The sequence below is a fragment of the Staurois parvus genome, unplaced genomic scaffold (assembly GCF_062004578.1).
Source record: "Staurois parvus isolate SC_StPar_1 unplaced genomic scaffold, SC_StPar_1.0 ptg000146l, whole genome shotgun sequence".
NCBI lineage: Eukaryota > Metazoa > Chordata > Amphibia > Anura > Ranidae > Staurois > Staurois parvus.
Genome location: NW_028317942.1, coordinates 335790 through 354401, shown reverse-complemented (window position 1 = coordinate 354401; position 18612 = coordinate 335790). Strand labels below are relative to the sequence as shown.

At 44.3% G+C, this 18612-nt stretch overlaps 1 protein-coding gene across 1 annotated transcript in view; it reads right to left on the bottom strand.

Moving 5' to 3' along the window:
* LOC149464866 (CUB and sushi domain-containing protein 1-like) overlaps nt 1-18612 on the bottom strand; it is a 1089704-nt gene that overhangs the window by 738734 nt on the left and 332358 nt on the right. The window contains exon 6 of the mRNA XM_089673951.1: nt 3284-3478. Within this exon, the coding sequence (XP_089530077.1) occupies nt 3284-3478 (195 nt within the window). The remainder of the gene's footprint in view (nt 1-3283; nt 3479-18612) is intronic.

Here is an 18612-nt window from a genome sequence, read left to right as displayed (position 1 = left end):
ACCATCAACAAATTCAGAAATAAACCACTTCTTTCTTGTTCCCCTTTGTTCCGTACAACTGGCCATTCGGTGCGCCACCTAGTGGTACTCCACAGTACCAGACCATCTGACTGGGGAGGAGACACCTCAGTATACATTGGTTGTACATCCCAAAGTTCAAGCATCTCCTTTAATACTTTTATTACAAACCAGCCACTTGACTCCAGACTCAAGTCCTTCCTGAAGACATGTATGACACTGGGAATGCCAAAAGACTCACCTGCTGAAACTTGAGAAATTGCAACTTTTAAAAGGGACCTCCTCCCAGCTGGAGGTAATCACAGCCTGACCTCCACCAGAGACCTACCAGGTGCTGGGCTCACTCTCAACTTCTAAGGCTCGGCATCCATAAACTGCCCCTGATTATTCCCAATGACAACATCAATTTGACACTCCCTGCCAACACAGGCAAAGTCTCTGCTGTATGCGTGTCCTTATCTATAGGTTGTTCTATAGACCCACCTGCTGGCACAGCAGAAACAGTGACCACTTTATGTTTTTGCATAAAAGCCTCATCTATCATCGAGATTAGCCTTTTACCCCATCTATCCCAATCCATTGTATATGTGCTCCATTCACTAGTGCTCCTCAGCACCGATCCATCCACCCAAGGAGACACATAAGAACAGATGGGCTTAGTTGCAGACCCATTGCCCAAGTCACTCTGGATCATGTCAGACTTAGGTAACACCTGTTTTCCAACTGTAGGTTGCAATACCTCACATCCACCACTTTGCTCTGGTGGTGCTTCATGAATTACCCACACAGTTTAATTTTTCACAGGCTGTATTAACCCACTGTTTACCTGAACACTTTCAGAATTAGTAGATTGCACCAACACACTCCTATTACAAAGTGCAGTTCCACTCTGCTCCACCAGAGTGACATCGCAGTTGTCCAGGGCAACCTCCGGTTCCAATACATGGAGTTCCCTGGAGATTTGGAGGGACACCTGTGCTGTCTTACCACCAGTTGCTATGGGAAATGACCCAATTTTAAACTACAGCTTTTGCTCTGCAAGAACTCAGGGTTTTCCCAACAGCAGTAAATTTCTCATTATCCCACTAACTACTTGAGACGGGCAGATATTAGTGACATCACTTTTTTTGAGAACCACGCACAGGTTTTACTATAACCCCTGCCTTCCCACTGTACAAGATACACAAACAACCCAACTGGCCTCCTCTGTGTTGCTATGGGCAACCACTCTTGGTCATGGCCTCTGGTTAGCATCTCTCCTTGCATATAGCATGGGCTTCTCTCTGCTGTACCTTCTCTGAAGGTGCGACACATTCACATTTTCCACAATAGCTACTGTTTTAATAGCAGCAGCTCTGCAGGGGTGACAACATCCCTCTCCCAGGTAGGGACAGCCTGTAGCTCTTTCTTTGCAATGAAGGTTGGCTTGCTTTCCTCTGTAGATTGGCTCAATGCTGCCAGGTGCTGCTTGCAGGGATCTCTAGTTCTGCTCGCTGCATCCACCACCATATGTAAGAACTAGCATCAAGGGTAGAGCTTTTGAAGCACACAGCCACTCGCTTTCTTCTTTTTAAGGGATGTTTTTGCCTAATTTTATTTAAAAGAAAGTTCCACACAATATAGGTTTCCCATGCAGGGGTATGCACCATCACTGCAAATGAAAAAAAGATTCAGCCTCCTGGCTCTCTTTAGCAGCACCGCTGCTCAGGCTTCATGCCTCGGTCCTCTTGACTGTTCACATACAAAACGCTGTATCTTGGCTAGCGCTCCTTCACAGCATTGCGGTTTCTCCAGCCCACAGGCTTGGGCCCTCTTTCTGCTCTGTCAGACTACTTTGTGCCACCATGCACACTTATGGCTGCTCCCTTGCACCCATATGGACTCCTCGGGATGGTGGAACCCAGAACCCTGGTCCTGAGTGTATAAGAGACCCACACACACCTGCCCAATCAGACTCCTGGCCATTCCCAAAACCTGGTCCCAGGATTGAGATTTCATCCTTCCCAAATCACTTTGGCTTTCCAGTTTCCTCATTTGTTTGTAAAGTCCCTTTTTGGGACCTGGAGCCTGGAGATTTCAGTTTCCTCTGCATTAAGAAAACCCTCTGGAGCCCCTCAACCTGCCTTGTTGAGAATCCTGGGTGAAATATCCTTTTTACATTGTGACAGATCGCCAAACTGTTACAATGGCTTATGTTTCCTTTTGCATTGGCGATGATTAATAAAATGCAAAAAAATAATGGATCCATTTTTAGTATAAAAAAAGGGGCGGGGTAAAAGAAAATTGCTTCCCATTATGATGAGCTAACATCATATACCACTCAATCTGGATTTATCTACCAAAACATTCTAATTCCTTGCCTGTTGGAATACCAGGTAGGTAGCTGCCTAGCTAAAGCTAAACTAGTTAAACTCCTATACTAAAATAAGTGGAATTTGGGCAGAAGGAAACATATCAGTCGCTCTCTGTATTTATTGTATTTACTTTTCGTTTAGTCTATGGGGCCTTAATAGAGTTCAGTAAAGTAATTACATGGCTCCACAGCAGTGCAGACTTCCTTTATGCCTCCTCTACACCATTTGTGCAGCCCCCTCTCACATGTGTCATCAGCTAAAATGCAGAACCAACCATGCTGTTTTGTATGTGATGATGTCAAGGACCCACCTACATTCCATACAGCAGAGGGGCAGTGAGAAAAATGCCAAGGACAAAGTGTAAGGTAAGTAAACATGTCTCTATAAATCCTTTAGAAAAAACAAGAAGTATGGTTTTTATATTCTGGGGGTGGGGGTATCCAAAGTATATTTTTAGCTCAAGACTGTTAGACCTCAAATTTAAAGTAGACACTTAACAAAAAAAAAAATTAGATCCCATAATTTTAAAATGTTTATTTAAAACTAGCTTTGAAGTCCATATTACATACTGGGTCATTAGGTTTAAAACTATCCTTATGTAAAATATAAAAAGGTAAAACCTATACACTTGTACATAGTCAAAAATAAATCCTAAACAGAAGTTAAACTATCAGCAAGAGGCATAGTGTAAGGTAACATCTACCCAAGAGATGGTGGTGAAGTGGGAAGTAAAATATATTCAGTTATTTTTGATTCCTGCTACTCCAGTTTTGCAGTCATTTTTATTGTCCCTCTGCAAGCTTTCCCTTTACTTGCTTGTTCTGCCTGTGCAGTGTGTAAAATGTTCTGCTCATTAAACTCCTATAATGCAGGTATCACTTTATACAGTCAGTAACATCATCACTTCTTACCTCTACAAAATGGAGAAGGGAAATCCCAAGATGCTCCATTTCCTGGACTTACAATACATGTCAGAGTTGAATGTCCCTCGAGAATATATCCAGCAATACAGTTATATCGAATTTTATCACCTATATTGAATCTTGTTCCATGTAGAACACCTTTGGGTATCTCACCAGGATTTCCACAGGTATGACTTGGCAACACTAAAGAAACACAAAATATAAAAATGACTTGCTTTTTAAAACAGCAACTGACTTGTTAAAAAGTAAAACATTAGTTGCAGCAACAATAAACAAGTTCAATGTCTTCAGGTTTAGCAATTTGGGATTCAAATCATCTTTGCAATCTTCTTCCTATCCTCTGTTTCTTAATTCAAAACTTCAGCATTTCTCCCATTGAACGGCAATCTCCCTGCCAAAAGACAAGCTTTATACCAGTAGTAGGGCACGATATATTGCCAGGAGAATATCATAAGGGCTCTGATGTTTTTAAAAATGTAGAAAAAATGGAAGTATCTGTGGTGCATTCAGTACTTTATCAGGTTTGGCCTGTTTTCTAGTAATAAAGTTCTTTATCCCCCGGTACAAAATAATATTCCCATTTAATTAATATTTTTTCAGGAATTGTCTAGCATACAGCAGCTTATGTTATATTTGAGAATATACCCTTCTTACATATAACACGGACTTCCTTTTTTTACTATTACGTGTTAATGCTACCTTCACAAAGCACATGTATTTTCCAAGTTAGCTTAACTTAACTCACACAATTAATAAAGAAGAATTCCAGGTATGACATTTTTTACATAGCTACATTTGTTGCGGTTGGAAAATTCCAAAACAAAATATGCCTTTTTGTTTGATAATTGTACCAGTATTTTCACTCAAAAGTAGCAACAGTTTTTCCTCTATTTGCAATGGGACCTACCACTTGTATTAATAATACAGTCCTTGGAATCTCTGCTTTGTTTTTACACAGAATGGCACCTCTGTAACAAAGGACACAGTAATCATTGCAATGTTTTTGTTAAAGTATAAAGTACTGCTAACCCCAGCTAGTAAGAAGGAAAATGTGCATGACCTTTTTTTTTATACTTCTCACATAGCTTCAGGTATTCTTAAATGAAGAAAAAGCAACACTGAATAATGGACTTAAATAATAATATGCCTCTCTCCTCTTGAATTGTTTCTAGTTAATAGTATAAATGTATCTGTCCATGATAACTTACTTTTTTTTATAAACTTGTGTTTTCTATATGTGGGAATAGTACTGTTGGGCTTTGTAAATTAATCCACACAAAGCGTGATGTAAATTTACCCTGTCTCTTGCCTTAGTTTACAACTAGAGATGAGCGAATTATTCAAAAATTCGATTCGGCTGATTCGGCGAATTCGCGGAATAAATTTGATTTGAGTCGAATATATTCGCTGCGAATTTAAATTATAAAAAGGGTGTTTCTAGGCTTCAGAGAGCCTTTATATTAGTGCAGAACACTGTACCTTTAATTTAAATGCCCTTGGAGTCTGCTGGGGAAGAGAAATAATACTGTCAGTCAGTATGACATGCAGATGAGTGCCGTCGATCTTAGAATCACCGCACACTTCACTCATTTGGGCAGTCATGGGGCCAAAACCAGAGTGTGGAGCCACAGTGTGGCGGTGGAGGCAGCAGCAATGGGAGGCCATACAGCACCCTATGACAAAATGGAACCCACCAGCAGTGTGAGGAGACCTGAAAGTGGCACATGGCAGAGTGTGGCGATGGAGAAAGCAGCAATGGGAGGCCGTACAGGGACCCATGACACACTCTGGACCTGGCAGCAGCATGAGGAGGCGGTACAGGGGCCCATGACAGATTACGGGCCTGGCAGCAGCATGAGGAGTCGGTACGGGGGCCCATGGCAGATTACGGGCCTGTCAGCAGCAATGGGAGGCCCGTAATCTGCCAGCACCCTAGTCGGTACGGGGGCCCATGGCATATTACGGGCCTGGCAGCAGCAATGGGAGGCCGTACAGGGACCCATGACACACTCTGGACCTGGCAGCAGCATGAGGAGGCGGTACAGGGGCCCATGACAGATTACGGGCCTGGCAGCAGCATGAGGAGTCGGTACGGGGGCCCATGGCAGATTACGGGCCTGGCAGCAGCAATGGGAGGCCCGTAATCTGCCAGCACCCTATGACAAAATGGAACCCACCAGCAGTGTGAGGAGACCTGAAAGTGGCACATGGCAGAGTGTGGCGATGGAGACAGCAGCAATGGGAGGCCGTACAGGGACCCATGACACACTCTGGACCTGGCAGCAGCATGAGGAGGCGGTACAGGGGCCCATGACAGATTACGGGCCTGGCAGCAGCAATGGGAGGCCCGTAATCTGCCAGCACCCTATGACAAAATGGAACCCACCAGCAGTGTGAGGAGACCTGAAAGTGGCACATGGCAGAGTGTGGCGATGGAGACAGCAGCAATGGGAGGCCGTACAGGGACCCATGACACACTCTGGACCTGGCAGCAGCATGAGGAGGCGGTACAGGGGCCCATGACAGATTACGGGCCTGGCAGCAGCATGAGGAGTCGGTACGGGGGCCCATGGCAGATTACGGGCGTGGCAGTAGCAATGGGAGGCCCGTAATCTGCCAGCACCCTATGACAAAATGGAACCCACCAGCAGTGTGAGGAGACCTGAAAGTGGCACATGGCAGAGTGTGGCGATGGAGACAGCAGCAATGGGAGGCCGTACAGGGACCCATGACACACTCTGGACCTGGCAGCAGCATGAGGAGGTGGTACAGGGGCCCATGACAGATTACGGGCCTGGCAGCAGCAATGGGAGGCCCGAAATCTGCCAGCACCCTATGACAAAATGGAACCCACCAGCAGTGTGAGGAGACCTGAAAGTGGCACATGGCAGAGTGTGGCGATGGAGACAGCAGCAATGGGAAGCCGTACAGGGACCCATGACACACTCTGGACCTGGCAGCAGCATGAGGAGGCGGTACAGGGGCCCATGACGGATTACGGGCCTGGCAGCAGCAATGGGAGGCCCGTAATCTGCCAGCACCCTATGACAAAATGGAACCCACCAGCAGTGTGAGGAGACCTGAAAGTGGCACATGGCAGAGTGTGGCGATGGATACAGCAGCAATGGGAGGCCGTACAGGGACCCATGACACACTCTGGACCTGGCAGCAGCATGAGGAGGCGGTACAGGGGCCCATGACAGATTACGGGCCTGGCAGCAGCAATGGGAGGCCCGTAATCTGCCAGCACCCTATGACAAAATGGAACCCACCAGCAGTGTGAGGAGACCTGAAAGTGGCACATGGCAGAGTGTGGCGATGGAGACAGCAGCAATGGGAGGCCGTACAGGGACCCATGACACACTCTGGACCTGGCAGCAGCATGAGGAGGCGGTACAGGGGCCCATGACAGATTACGGGCCTGGCAGCAGCATGAGGAGTCGGTACGGGGGCCCATGGCAGATTACGGGCCTGGCAGATGACGACGAGGCTGCCAAGTGCGATCAGCCTCATCATCATCAATTAGGTTCTCCGCCTCACTACTAGCCCCCTCGGCTGCGTGTGGGCCAGGAGACAGACCTTTCTCTAGACCGGCTACCGAGCCACTCTCCTCGCCAGTACTTCTTCGCCTGGCTGCTGAAGAGGCGGATGTCTCCCCCCGTTCCTGACCGCCCTCTGTTAGCTCTTCCTCACTGTACAGTGGGGCTGAGCCCACAGCATGCGATACTTCGCTTGGTGAGGGAACACCAAAGGGCAGGGGCAGGTAGAGGACACGTGATTTCAGTGGGCTTGCTCCCGGGCCATGCCAACTAACAGTTGTGTCTGACGTACCCACCGACCGTTGGCTGTAAGTGTCAGAGGTGACCTGGGAAGAGGAAGACGACCGAGCCAACCAATCGATGACGGCAGGGTTGTCGGTGGAGACACGACCGCTGGATGACACCGGGAGCACTGGCCTCTGGCTGCGACTAGTGCTGCCTCGACCCCTTCCTCTGCTGCCACGTCTGCTCGCTCCTGAAACATTGCCTCCTCTGCCACTCCTCTGCGTGCTGTCTGACATACTCTTTAATTCAACGATTCTGTGTCCCTGAGTAACAATTCTGTGTCCCTGAGTAACGATTCTGTGTCCCTGAGTAACGATTCTGTGTCTCTCAGCAACGATTCTGTGTCCCTGAGTAACAATTCTGTGTCCCTGAGTAACGATTCTGTGTCCCTCAGTAACAATTCTGTGTCCCTGAGTAACAATTCTGTGTCCCTGAGTAACAAATCTGTGTCCCTGAGTAACGATTCTGTGTCCCTGAGTAACGATTCTGTGTCCCTGAGTAACGATTCTGTGTCCCTCAGTAACGATTCTGTGTCCCTCAGAAACGATTCTGTGTCCCTGAGTAACAATTCTGTGTCCCTGAGTAACAATTCTGTGTCTGTCCCTGAGTAACGATTCTGTGTCCCTGAGTAACGATTCTGTGTCCCTGAGTAACGATTCTGTGTCCCTGAGTAACGATTCTGTGTCCCTGAGTAACGATTCTGTGTCCCTCAGTAACGATTCTGTGTCCCTGAGTAACAATTCTGTGTCCCTCAGTAACAATTCTGTGTCCCTGAGTAACAATTCTGTGTCCCTGAGTAACAATTCTGTGTCTGTCCCTGAGTAACAATTCCGTATCCCTGAGTAACAATTCTGTGTCCCTGAGTAACAATTCTGTGTCTGTCCCTGAGTAACAATTCTGTGTCCCTGAGTAACAATTCTGTGTCCCCGAGTAACAATTCTGTGTCCCTGAGTAACAATTCTGTGTCCCTGAGTAACGATTCTGTGTCCCTGAGTAACAATTCTGTGTCCCTGAGTAACAATTCTGTGTCCCTGAGTAACAATTCTGTGTCCCCGAGTAACAATTCTGTATCCCTCAGTAACAATTCTGTGTCCCTCAGTAACGATTCTGTGTCCCTCAGTAACAATTCTGTGTCCCTGAGTAACAATTCTGTGTCCCTGAGTAACAATTCTGTGTCCCTGAGAAACGATTCTGTGTCCCTGAGTAACAATTCTGTGTCCCTGAGTAACGATTCTGTGTCCCTGCGTAACGATTCTGTGTCACTCAGTAACAATTCTGTGTCCCTGAGTAACAATTCTGTGTCCCTGAGTAACGATTCTGTGTCCCTGAGTAACGATTCTGTGTCCCTCAGTAACAATTCTGTGTCCCTGAGTAACAAATCTGTGTCCCTGAGTAACAATTCTGTGTCCCTGAGTAACGATTCTGTGTCCCTGAGTAATGATTCTGTGTCCCTGAGTAACGATTCTGTGTCCCTCAGTAACGATTCTGTGTCCCTGAGTAACAATTCTGTGTCCCTGAGTAACAATTCTATGTCTGTGTCAAGGTCCTACCTTTCTTCAGAGCTTGTGCATCTCCATGAGCTGGCATCCATCTTGGTTTTCTGCAAAGCATGGTGGGAACCTTTATGCCTTCAGGCTTCTGCGGCTCCTCCTCAGAAGGGTATGGTTGAGCACATTTAAACCTGCTGTCTGCAAGTGTGCTCTGCACTTGTGTCCTGTATGTTGCCCTGTTGCAAGCTCTTGTGTTGTTCCCATTGCTCTCCTGGTAACCGACTCGGCTTGGACAAGACTACTCTCTGCGTTAACCCTTTATCTGACCTCCCGTTGCTGAACCCGGCCCGTGACCTGAGTATTCTTTGCCTACCGTCTAGTACTGTCTGCTCTGTTGTTATTGACCCGGCTTGTCTGACTACTCTACTCGTGTTCCCATCTAGCTCCCACCAGCTGCACGCCATTGGCGGCAGTCGTTATCGCAGCTGGGGTCACTCGGGGGCCGCGACCTGGTCTCAGGCTGCGTCAAGTCCATCCCCACCATCAGGGGCCCTGGTGAAGGGTAGACTGGGGCTTAGACTCCGCGCCCTGAGGGACTCTGGTCTGTGGGTAGTGGCTGTCGTCAGTCGCAGAGTGACTGTACCATAGGCCTGCCTGCCCATTCCAGCGTTCCTGCCCTGACAGTCTGTCCCTGAGTAACAATTCTGTGTCCCTGAGTAACGATTCTGTATCCCTGAGTAACGATTCTGTGTCCCTCAGTAACGATTCTGTGTCCCTGAATAACAATTCTGTGTCCCTGAGTAACAATTCTGTGTCGCTGAGTAACAATTCTGTGTCTGTCCCTGAGTAACAATTCTGTGTCCCTGAGTAACAATTCTGTCTCCCTGAGTAACAATTCTTTGTCCCTGAGTAACGATTCCGTGTCCCTCAGTAACGATTCCGTGTCCCTGAGTAACAATTCTGTGTCCCTGAGTAACGATTCTGTGTCCCTCAGTAACGATTCTGTGTCCCTGAGTAACAAATCTGTGTCCCTGAGTAACAATTCTGTGTCCCTGAGTAACGATTCTGTGTCCCTAAGTAACGATTCTGTGTCCCTCAGTAACGATTCTGTGTCCCTGAGTAACAATTCTGTGTCCCTGAGTAACAATTCTGTGTCCCTGAGCAACGATTCTGTGTCCCTGAGTAACGATTCTGTGTCCCTCAGTAACGATTCTGTGTCCCTCAGTAACGATTCTGTGTCCCTGAGTAACAATTCTGTGTCCCTGAGTAACAATTCTGTGTCCCTGAGTAACAATTCTGTGTCTGTCCCTGAGTAACAATTCTGTGTCCCTGAGTAACAATTCTGTGTCTGTCCCTGAGTAACAATTCTGTGTCCCCGAGTAACAATTCTGTGTCCCCGAGTAACAATTCTGTGTCCCCGAGTAACGATTCTGTGTCCCTCAGTAACAATTCTGTGTCCCTCAGTAACAATTCTGTGTCCCTGAGTAACAATTCTGTGTCCCTGAGTAACGATTCTGTGTCCCTGTGTAACGATTCTGTGTCCCTCAGTAACAATTCTGTGTCCCTGAGTAACAATTCTGTGTCCCTGAGTAACAATTCTGTGTCTGTCCCTGAGTAACAATTCTGTGTCCCTGAGTAACGATTCTGTGTCCCTGAGTAACGATTCTGTGTCCCTTAGTAACAATTCTGTGTCTGTCCCTGAGTAACAATTCTGTGTCCCCGAGTAACAATTCTGTGTCCCCGAGTAACAATTCTGTGTCCCTCAGTAACGATTCTGTGTCCCTGAGTAACAATTCTGTGTCCCTGAGTAACGATTCTGTGTCCCTGAGTAACGATTCTGTGTCCCTGAGTAACAATTCTGTGTCCCTGAGTAACAATTCTGTGTCTGTCCCTGAGTAACAATTCTGTGTCCCTGAGTAACGATTCTGTGTCCCCGAGTAATAATTCTGTGTCCCCGAGTAACGATTCTGTGTCCCTCAGTAACGATTCTGTGTCCCTGAGTAACAATTCTGTGTCCCTGAGTAACAATTCTGTGTCCCTGAGTAACGATTCTGTGTCCCTCAGTAACGATTCTGTGTCCCTGAGTAACAATTCTGTGTCCCTGAGTAACAATTCTGTGTCCCCGAGTAACAATTCTGTGTCCCCGAGTAACAATTCTGTGTCCCTCAGTAACGATTCTGTGTCCCTGAGTAACGATTCTGTGTCCCTGAGTAACAATTCTGTGTCCCTGAGTAACTATTCTGTGTCCCTGAGTAACGATTCTGTGTCCCTGAGTAACGATTCTGTGTCCCTGAGTAACGATTCTGTGTCCCTCAGTAACAATTCTGTGTCCCTGAGTAACAATTCTGTGTCCCTGAGTAACAATTCTGTGTCCCTGAGTAACGATTTTGTGTCCCTGAGTAACAATTCTGTGTCCCTGTGTAACAATTCAGTGTCCGTCAGTAACAATTCTGTGTCCCTGAGTAACGATTCTGTGTCCCTGAGTAACAATTCTGTGTCTGTCCCTGAGTAACAATTCTGTGTCCCTGAGTAACAATTCTGTGTACCTGAGTAACAATTCTGTGTCCCTGAGTAACAATTCTGTGTCCCTGAGTAACAATTCTGTGTCCCTGAGTAACAATTCTGTGTCTGTCCCTGAGTAACAATTCTGTGTCCCTGAGTAACAATTCTGTGTCCCTCAGTAACAATTCTGTGTCCCTCAGTAACGATTCTGTGTCCCTCAGTAACAATTCTGTGTCCCCGAGTAACAATTCTGTGTCCCTCAGTAACAATTCTGTGTCCCTGAGTAACGATTCTGTTTCCCTAAGTAACGATTCTGTGTCCCTCAGTAACAATTCTGTGTCCCCGAGTAACAATTCTGTGTCCCTCAGTAACAATTCTGTGTCTGTCCCTGAGTAACAATTCTGTGTCCCTGAGTAACGATTCTGTGTCCCTAAGTAACGATTCTGTGTCCCTAAGTAACGATTCTGTGGCCCTAAAGTCTCTCTGGCCCTAACTCTGTCCCTAATACAGACAGGTCTGTCTCTCTTGAATGACCGGAGGCTAATGGAGAATTGTAAGATGGCCGCAATTTATAGCTCCAGCATTACACAGTGCTGGCTGGCTGCTGATTGGCTAATGAGATCACATGTCATGAATGAATGCATTATGGGTCAGCGCGCCTTGTCTGCGCGCCTTCCCAGAGATCCCCGCTCCGTCGCCACACATGTCGCCGCCATTTTTGGGAAAATTCGATTTGTGCATCCGAAGTTTGCTAATTTTCGGATTCGGCGCGAATCAAATTTTTCCTGATATTCGAAACGAATTCCACTTCGCCATGTTCGATTCGCTCATCTCTATTTACAACATACGCTATAAAAAATAGCAATATTGCTGTCAGTGTTAAAACTAAAACCAGAGATAATTCTGCCTCCTTTGGAACCTTTAAGTTTGACACTGAGGAAACATTCCTTCTCTGACAGGGAGAGAATACAACAAAATACCAAGACACTACTACCTTTGATAGGTAAGGCTACACTATTAAAATAACTTAAAAGCATTTATTCAGATCATTACAAATAATCTAACCCAAATTCGGACCATTCTTTAACTAGTTTCTCCTTCGTATAAACCATTCACTATTAGTGTGCCCATCTAATGTATGTGAGATACTTAGTATACATTTATTACTTCAAACAGAACATAAATGACTTGATTTTCTCATGGAGTACTGACAATGAAAATCTATCTTACAACATCTAATTACACCATACTATATTGAGCACAGGAGGGTTTTTTTTTGTAGTATTCAAGGCATCTTTTCTGGTGCCAACCTAATACTAATGCAAGACAAAAATCCCATGCTAGTGACCAATTTGCATAAACTGAAATAGTTGCTTTATTTTACCAAAATCCACCATATTGCATACACATCAACTCATTTCTAGTCTTAGGTTTAGGTCTAGTCTCTGTTAAATTGTACATACTAATGTTCCTGGTATTAGCAACCCTTCTTTTAGTGCTAATTTATTTTTCATTCCTTTTGAAATTTGAATTTATAAAACTAAAATGTCTTTTTGTTATTTTGAATAGAGTAGGGATTTTTGTTTGTTTTGCGAACTTAGTCTTACTTCTCAAGATTACCATTTCTTTGCTGTCCTGTAAACTCAATAGCAAGAGAGAGCATATTTTTACAATGTGGGCAAAATCCACCCTTAGAAAGTTGGTACTGGAGTAAATGTTCCCATTGGACATTTTCTCTTCTATTCCTACTTTAATGGTAACTCAAAATGTTGGATTCACCCTAACTTTGATTCATAGTGGCACTGCTGACCAGGGCAATTAGAGTGAAGCTCTCTAATATGGGTACAAACAGCTATAAAAAAACAGTCAAGGGTTCTAACCCATCACTGCTGTATCTAAATCCAAAAAAAGGTTTCCTTTAAAGCAATAGTAAACCACCAAAATAACAAAAATTCCCCTGCAAAATAATATCATAATGTGCTAGTATGCATTGCATACTAGCACATTATGAAAGACTTAACTTAGAACCAAGCCCTTCAGCAGCACACTGGCACCGCTGACAGAGCTTCCATCTTCACCTGGACTTCCTTTTGGGTTCACAGGTTTTGGACGCTTTATTGGCCAAGCCGCGATGACGTCACTACAGGTATGCAGATCGTTCAGAGCACATGCAGCGGTGACATCATTGGCTGCAGGGATACTGAATATCTCCTAAACAGTGCATGTTTAGGAGATGTTCCTTGTACCTACAGGTGAGCATTATTATAAGCTTACTTGTAGGTACAAGCGTCCAGTGTTTACTCCCACTTTAAGTCATATGTGACTATCAGTTTTTATCTTAGAATAGCATTTAAAATATATATATATATATATATATATATATATATATACATATACACACACACATATATATATATATATATATATATATATATATATAAATATATTAGCAGTGCGGTACCCTGCCAGGGTCTAAGTGAGGATTAAAACCCAGGATTCTCATCCAGGCAGGTTGAGAGGCGCCGGGGGAGGAAACTGGCTCCTCATTCTAAAGTTCATGTTGGGACCTGGAGCCTGGAGATTTCTAAGAGATCCGGGTGGGATGAAATCTCCAGTCCTGAGTCCAGGGCTTATGAACAGCCAGCACAGTGATTACACAGGTGTGTGCAGGACTTTTTGTAGAGGCCTTACCATGGTTCTGGGCTCCCCCCCTGCAGACAGGAGGTCATTGCCCAGGAGTCAGGAGAGCTCCACCTAGGAGAGGTTGGAGCTAGAGCAGCACGGGGCTGCTAGCTGTGTGTGCAGAGCTGTGCAGAAAAGAGTCTGCAGGAGACAGATGAGAGCCTGAAGTGGAAGGACAGAGCAGCAGTTTTGTATGTATAAGCTAAGGAGGCTGGAGGTCTTTTGCTTGAAAGAGTGAAATGCTGAAAATCTATGATTTGTGGAACTTTGTGGAACTTTCTGTTAAATAAAATTGGGCAAGAATGGCCCTTAAAAGAAGAAGTGAGTGGCAGTGTCCTTAAAAACTCTACCTTTGATGCTAAATCTCACAATATATTATATTACACATAATTCTGTGGTGTCCAGCAGCTTCGGTTTTTGAGACTCACAGATCCTGAGCCTTTAAATGTGCAGGGTAGAAGCATTCAATTACAATAATCAACTTTAGCGAGAAACTACATGTGATATTTACATTTGATATTAAGCATTTAAAGTCCTAGGTGCCACTCTAGACTCAAACCTGTCCTTCCAACCCCATGTCCAATCGTTGGCAAACTCATGCAGGCTCCACCTCCGCAACATCTCCAAAATACGTCCGTTCCTAACCCCAGACACTACTAAACAACTCGTTCACTCCCTTATAATCTCACATCTGGACTACTGCAACTCCCTTCTCACCGGCCTACCCCAACACAGGCTATCCCCACTTCAGTCTATCCTGAACTCAGCGGCCAGACTCATTCACCTTACCAACCGCTCCGCTTCTGCCACCCCCCTCTGTCATTCCCTCCACTGGCTCCCGATTGCCCAACTCATTAAATTCAAACTACTAACACTGAAATACAAAGCCATTCACAACGCTGACCCAAACTACCTCACCGACCTGATACCCAAATACCACCCAACCCGTAATCTTCACTTCTAACAAGACCTCCTACTTTCTAGCTCCCTGGTCTCCACCTCCCACGCCCGACTGCAGGACTTCTCCAGGACTTCCCCCATCCTCTGGAACTCACTACCCCAATCCATCAGACTGTCACCTACCCTCCTCACCTTTAGGTGCACCCTGAAAACTCATCTCTTCAGGGAAGCCTACCCCGCCCTCACCTAACAGCTGGTCTCCTCCACTCCTCTTACGACTCCATCCCCCACAGCCACTTCCTCCTGTACCACTATCCCCTCCCTCCTAGATTGTAAGCTCGAAAGAGCAGGGCCCTTGACCCCCTCGTGTTTTTTTTTGCTACTGTATTGTCTCATGTTCTGTCCCCCATTATAATCTACAGCGCTGAGCAAACCTTTTAGCGCTATATACTGTATAATAATAATAATTTAAAGAAAATCATCCATGTCTAATTGTGCTGCTGTTTATGATGTGAGAAACGGGAGCCTATCAGACTTGACACACAGTAACATATTCATGAAATTATTCATCCAATGACCTAGTTATATGACTAATTCTACATTTCTGCTGTATTGCAAGGCTTTTTGGCACATCAGCAATTACCTACAGCAACTGCAGTGATTAATTTTGGAGTTTTCGGTTAGACAGTAGTGTGATCAAAAACTACATGTGTAGCTGCGACACTGAGAACACGGGTATTCTGTATCATATAGTGAACCTGTCAGCAATTTAAATATCTTAAAGTAAAAATCCTACCCAGGGGCAGACTGACAACTCATGGTGCCCCCGGGCAATAGGGGATCATGGGGCCCCTGTGTCCTTGCCCAAACTCAAAAAAGCCTATGAAAAAGGTACCAGGGGCATCTTATGGGGCCCCCTACTGACCCCGGGCCCTCGGGCAGTGCCCGAGTTTCCAAATGGTCAGTCCACCCCTGATCCTACCTAAGGGCAGTCACCAAAAGATATCAACTTGACTTTGGGACGACACAGATCCTTAGCTTCTTAGCTCAGGAGTCTGGGAAGTTAGGTCTCTAGTTATAAAAGTAAAACCAATTGTAGAGAGGCACACAGAAGCTAGGAGACATATTTTCAGATATCATGCGGTTTCTGCATCAGGAAGAACTTTTGCTTTTAAAAGCTTACATTGAGTGACAGCATATCTTTAACTTTTATATTAATCATAATATTTGATTTACTAAAGACAAATAAACTGTTTACTTTTGTAAGTTGCATTTTGAAATTTCCCCTTAGCTTAGTGTACGTGATGAAGCTCTGCTGAGTTATATTATTCATTCATGCGCAAACAAAAATACAGTTTTTAATTTTTTTTTCTTGCATTTTTATGGGCTCTTCTTTGCAAAGTGACATTTCACCACATTCATTAAGCTCCTGGGAAAATTCCCTGGCATAGTGCAACTTCCCTTACAAGGCAAATAGGCTATTTGCTTTAATAAATTAACCCCTTAGTATTCGAAAGGAAATTGCTCACGCAACTGACATTGTATTATTATTACAAGTACTTCTATAGCACTGTCAATTTACACAGCACTTTACATATATATTGTACATTCACATCAGTCTCTAACCCTCAAGAAGTGTGCAATCTAAGGTCACTAATCACACTCATAAATACACATACCAGGACCAATTAACCTACCAGCATGTCTTTGGAGAGTGGGAGGAAACTGAAGTACCCGGAGCAAACCTATGTTGGCACAGGGAGAACATGTAAACTCTGTGCAGGTAGTGCCGTGGTTGTGAATCAAACCAACAACCCTAGTGCTGCCAAGCAGAAGTGCTAACCACGTAGCTACCGTGTTGCCCACCACTTAGCCACTGTGCTGCCATTGCAGTCTCTTGGAGGTATTGGTCACATGAAAGTACACAACAGGTACAACAGTTGCACAGCATACAACCCTGTTCGAAAAACCTTTAACATCCTGCTGTTTTTTTTCATGTTTTTTTAAAAAAGCATGTACAACTTAAAGTCATTATTTGAGGTGTAAAATGGTTTGGCGATAAGGTGATAAGGCGGTAAGCAAATATTGTTCAAATACAACTGGAATGTGTATCCTTAATTCAATATTGTTGTGTTTTGTATATTTCTTTTGTGCAGTAGTCCAGTGTGAAATATTGCCTCTGTGCAGAAGATCCCTGTAATAAAGACCAATCATCACTCTATCTTCTTATGCAGGGTGACTTGTATTGCCCACTCCTGTAGTTTTCTTCGGGCGACTTGTAGTGTCTGAAGTCTGTTGAGTCCCTCCAACAGGATTTCTGTGACTGTAAACAGAGCTGTGAGGATGCCTTCATAAATTGGGTTTATATCCTATTTTAGTATTGAGAAATATATTTACATGACAGTGCATGATTCCATGATCTGCTGCGTCCTTCAGACAATCACAGTGATCATAGTTGTAAACAAAGTATGTATGCCTGCAGCCTTTGATGTGTGTTTCCTCTCATACCAGTCATCAGTCAGAGGAGCATTCAATTTATGAAAAAAAAAAATTTAAAATTAAAAAAAAGATCACCCTTCCCCCTGAGCAGTACAATGTCAATACCCCCATGAGTATCTGCATTAAAATAACTTGTTTAGTATTTAACTCAGGAACTTGCACAAAAACATGTTAAATACCACATTAGTTATTTTTTTTATTTTGCAGTATTTAACATGTGTTGTTGCCCTTTATTTAAATGCAGACCAGACCTCTGGCTGCATTGGTAAGTGAAACATTTAGCAGTGGTATTCCTAGAATATAGAATATAAACAAGAGAGTTGGCAGCAAAAAAAAAAAAAATACAGCGTGTGGTTCCCCCTCTAATTCTTACCAGATCCTTTGGGGTGGTATGGATTTTGAGAAACCTCACACCCAAAAGAAAAAAATGGCATGATTTTTCCCTACAAAACCCATATCTGAGCATGTAGGCCAGGAAACAGGGAGGACAAGCGTGCACCCCCCCTTCCTTAACCCTACCAGACCACATGCCCTCAACAAGGGGGGTGCTTTGCCAGGGGGACCCCTGGCAAAGTATCTTGTCCCCATGCTGAATGCATATAGTCTTGTAAGGTTCAGGAGGGGAGGCCACACTCTTGTACCCCCCTTTCCTGGCCTACCCAACTGCATAATGGTCTGGTATGGATTTTTGGGAACTTCATGACTTTTTCCTTTTGGCATGAGTTCCCCACAGAATCCACACCAGACCTGAATTTTTTTTTTTTTAAATGTTGACTCATTTGGTTGCCTTCTGCTCTCAGTGAGTTATGGTTGTTAGTATTTGATGGGTGACGGCAAATTAACAACCAGCTTTATTACTTTCATTCATTCCTTAAATAATGTGTGACTAGACCGCTACTTATTTAACTAATGTATTTTTTATTTAATTTTGTGAATTAACTTTAATGCTAATTTATGCCATGCATTAGTATTTGTTGCAGTAACTACCACATAAACTGATAGTAAATTAACTTTTTCAATATCGCATGGGATATTTGGATCAAATGAGTCACATGGTCCAATTAATGCATGCAATATCTTTTAGTGAATTGAGCTTAGTGTCTCCTATCATCACCACACCAGTCCCTAGTGTCACCATAAGGCCTCATTCACATCAGCATTGAACCCACACAAGTGCCCCCAGGCAGTCAGTACATCAGGTTTGATCAATTTTCAAATATATATACCATGGTTTGTAGACTCTATGACTTTTACACAGACTAAATAATATACGTCTATTTGCTTATTATTTTTACCAAGGAAATGTAGCAGAATACATATTGGCCTAAATTTATGAAAAAAAGATTATTTGATTGCAAAGTTTTGTAATGGAAACAAAGAAAAACATTTATCAACATTTTTTATATTTTTTTCCTGTATA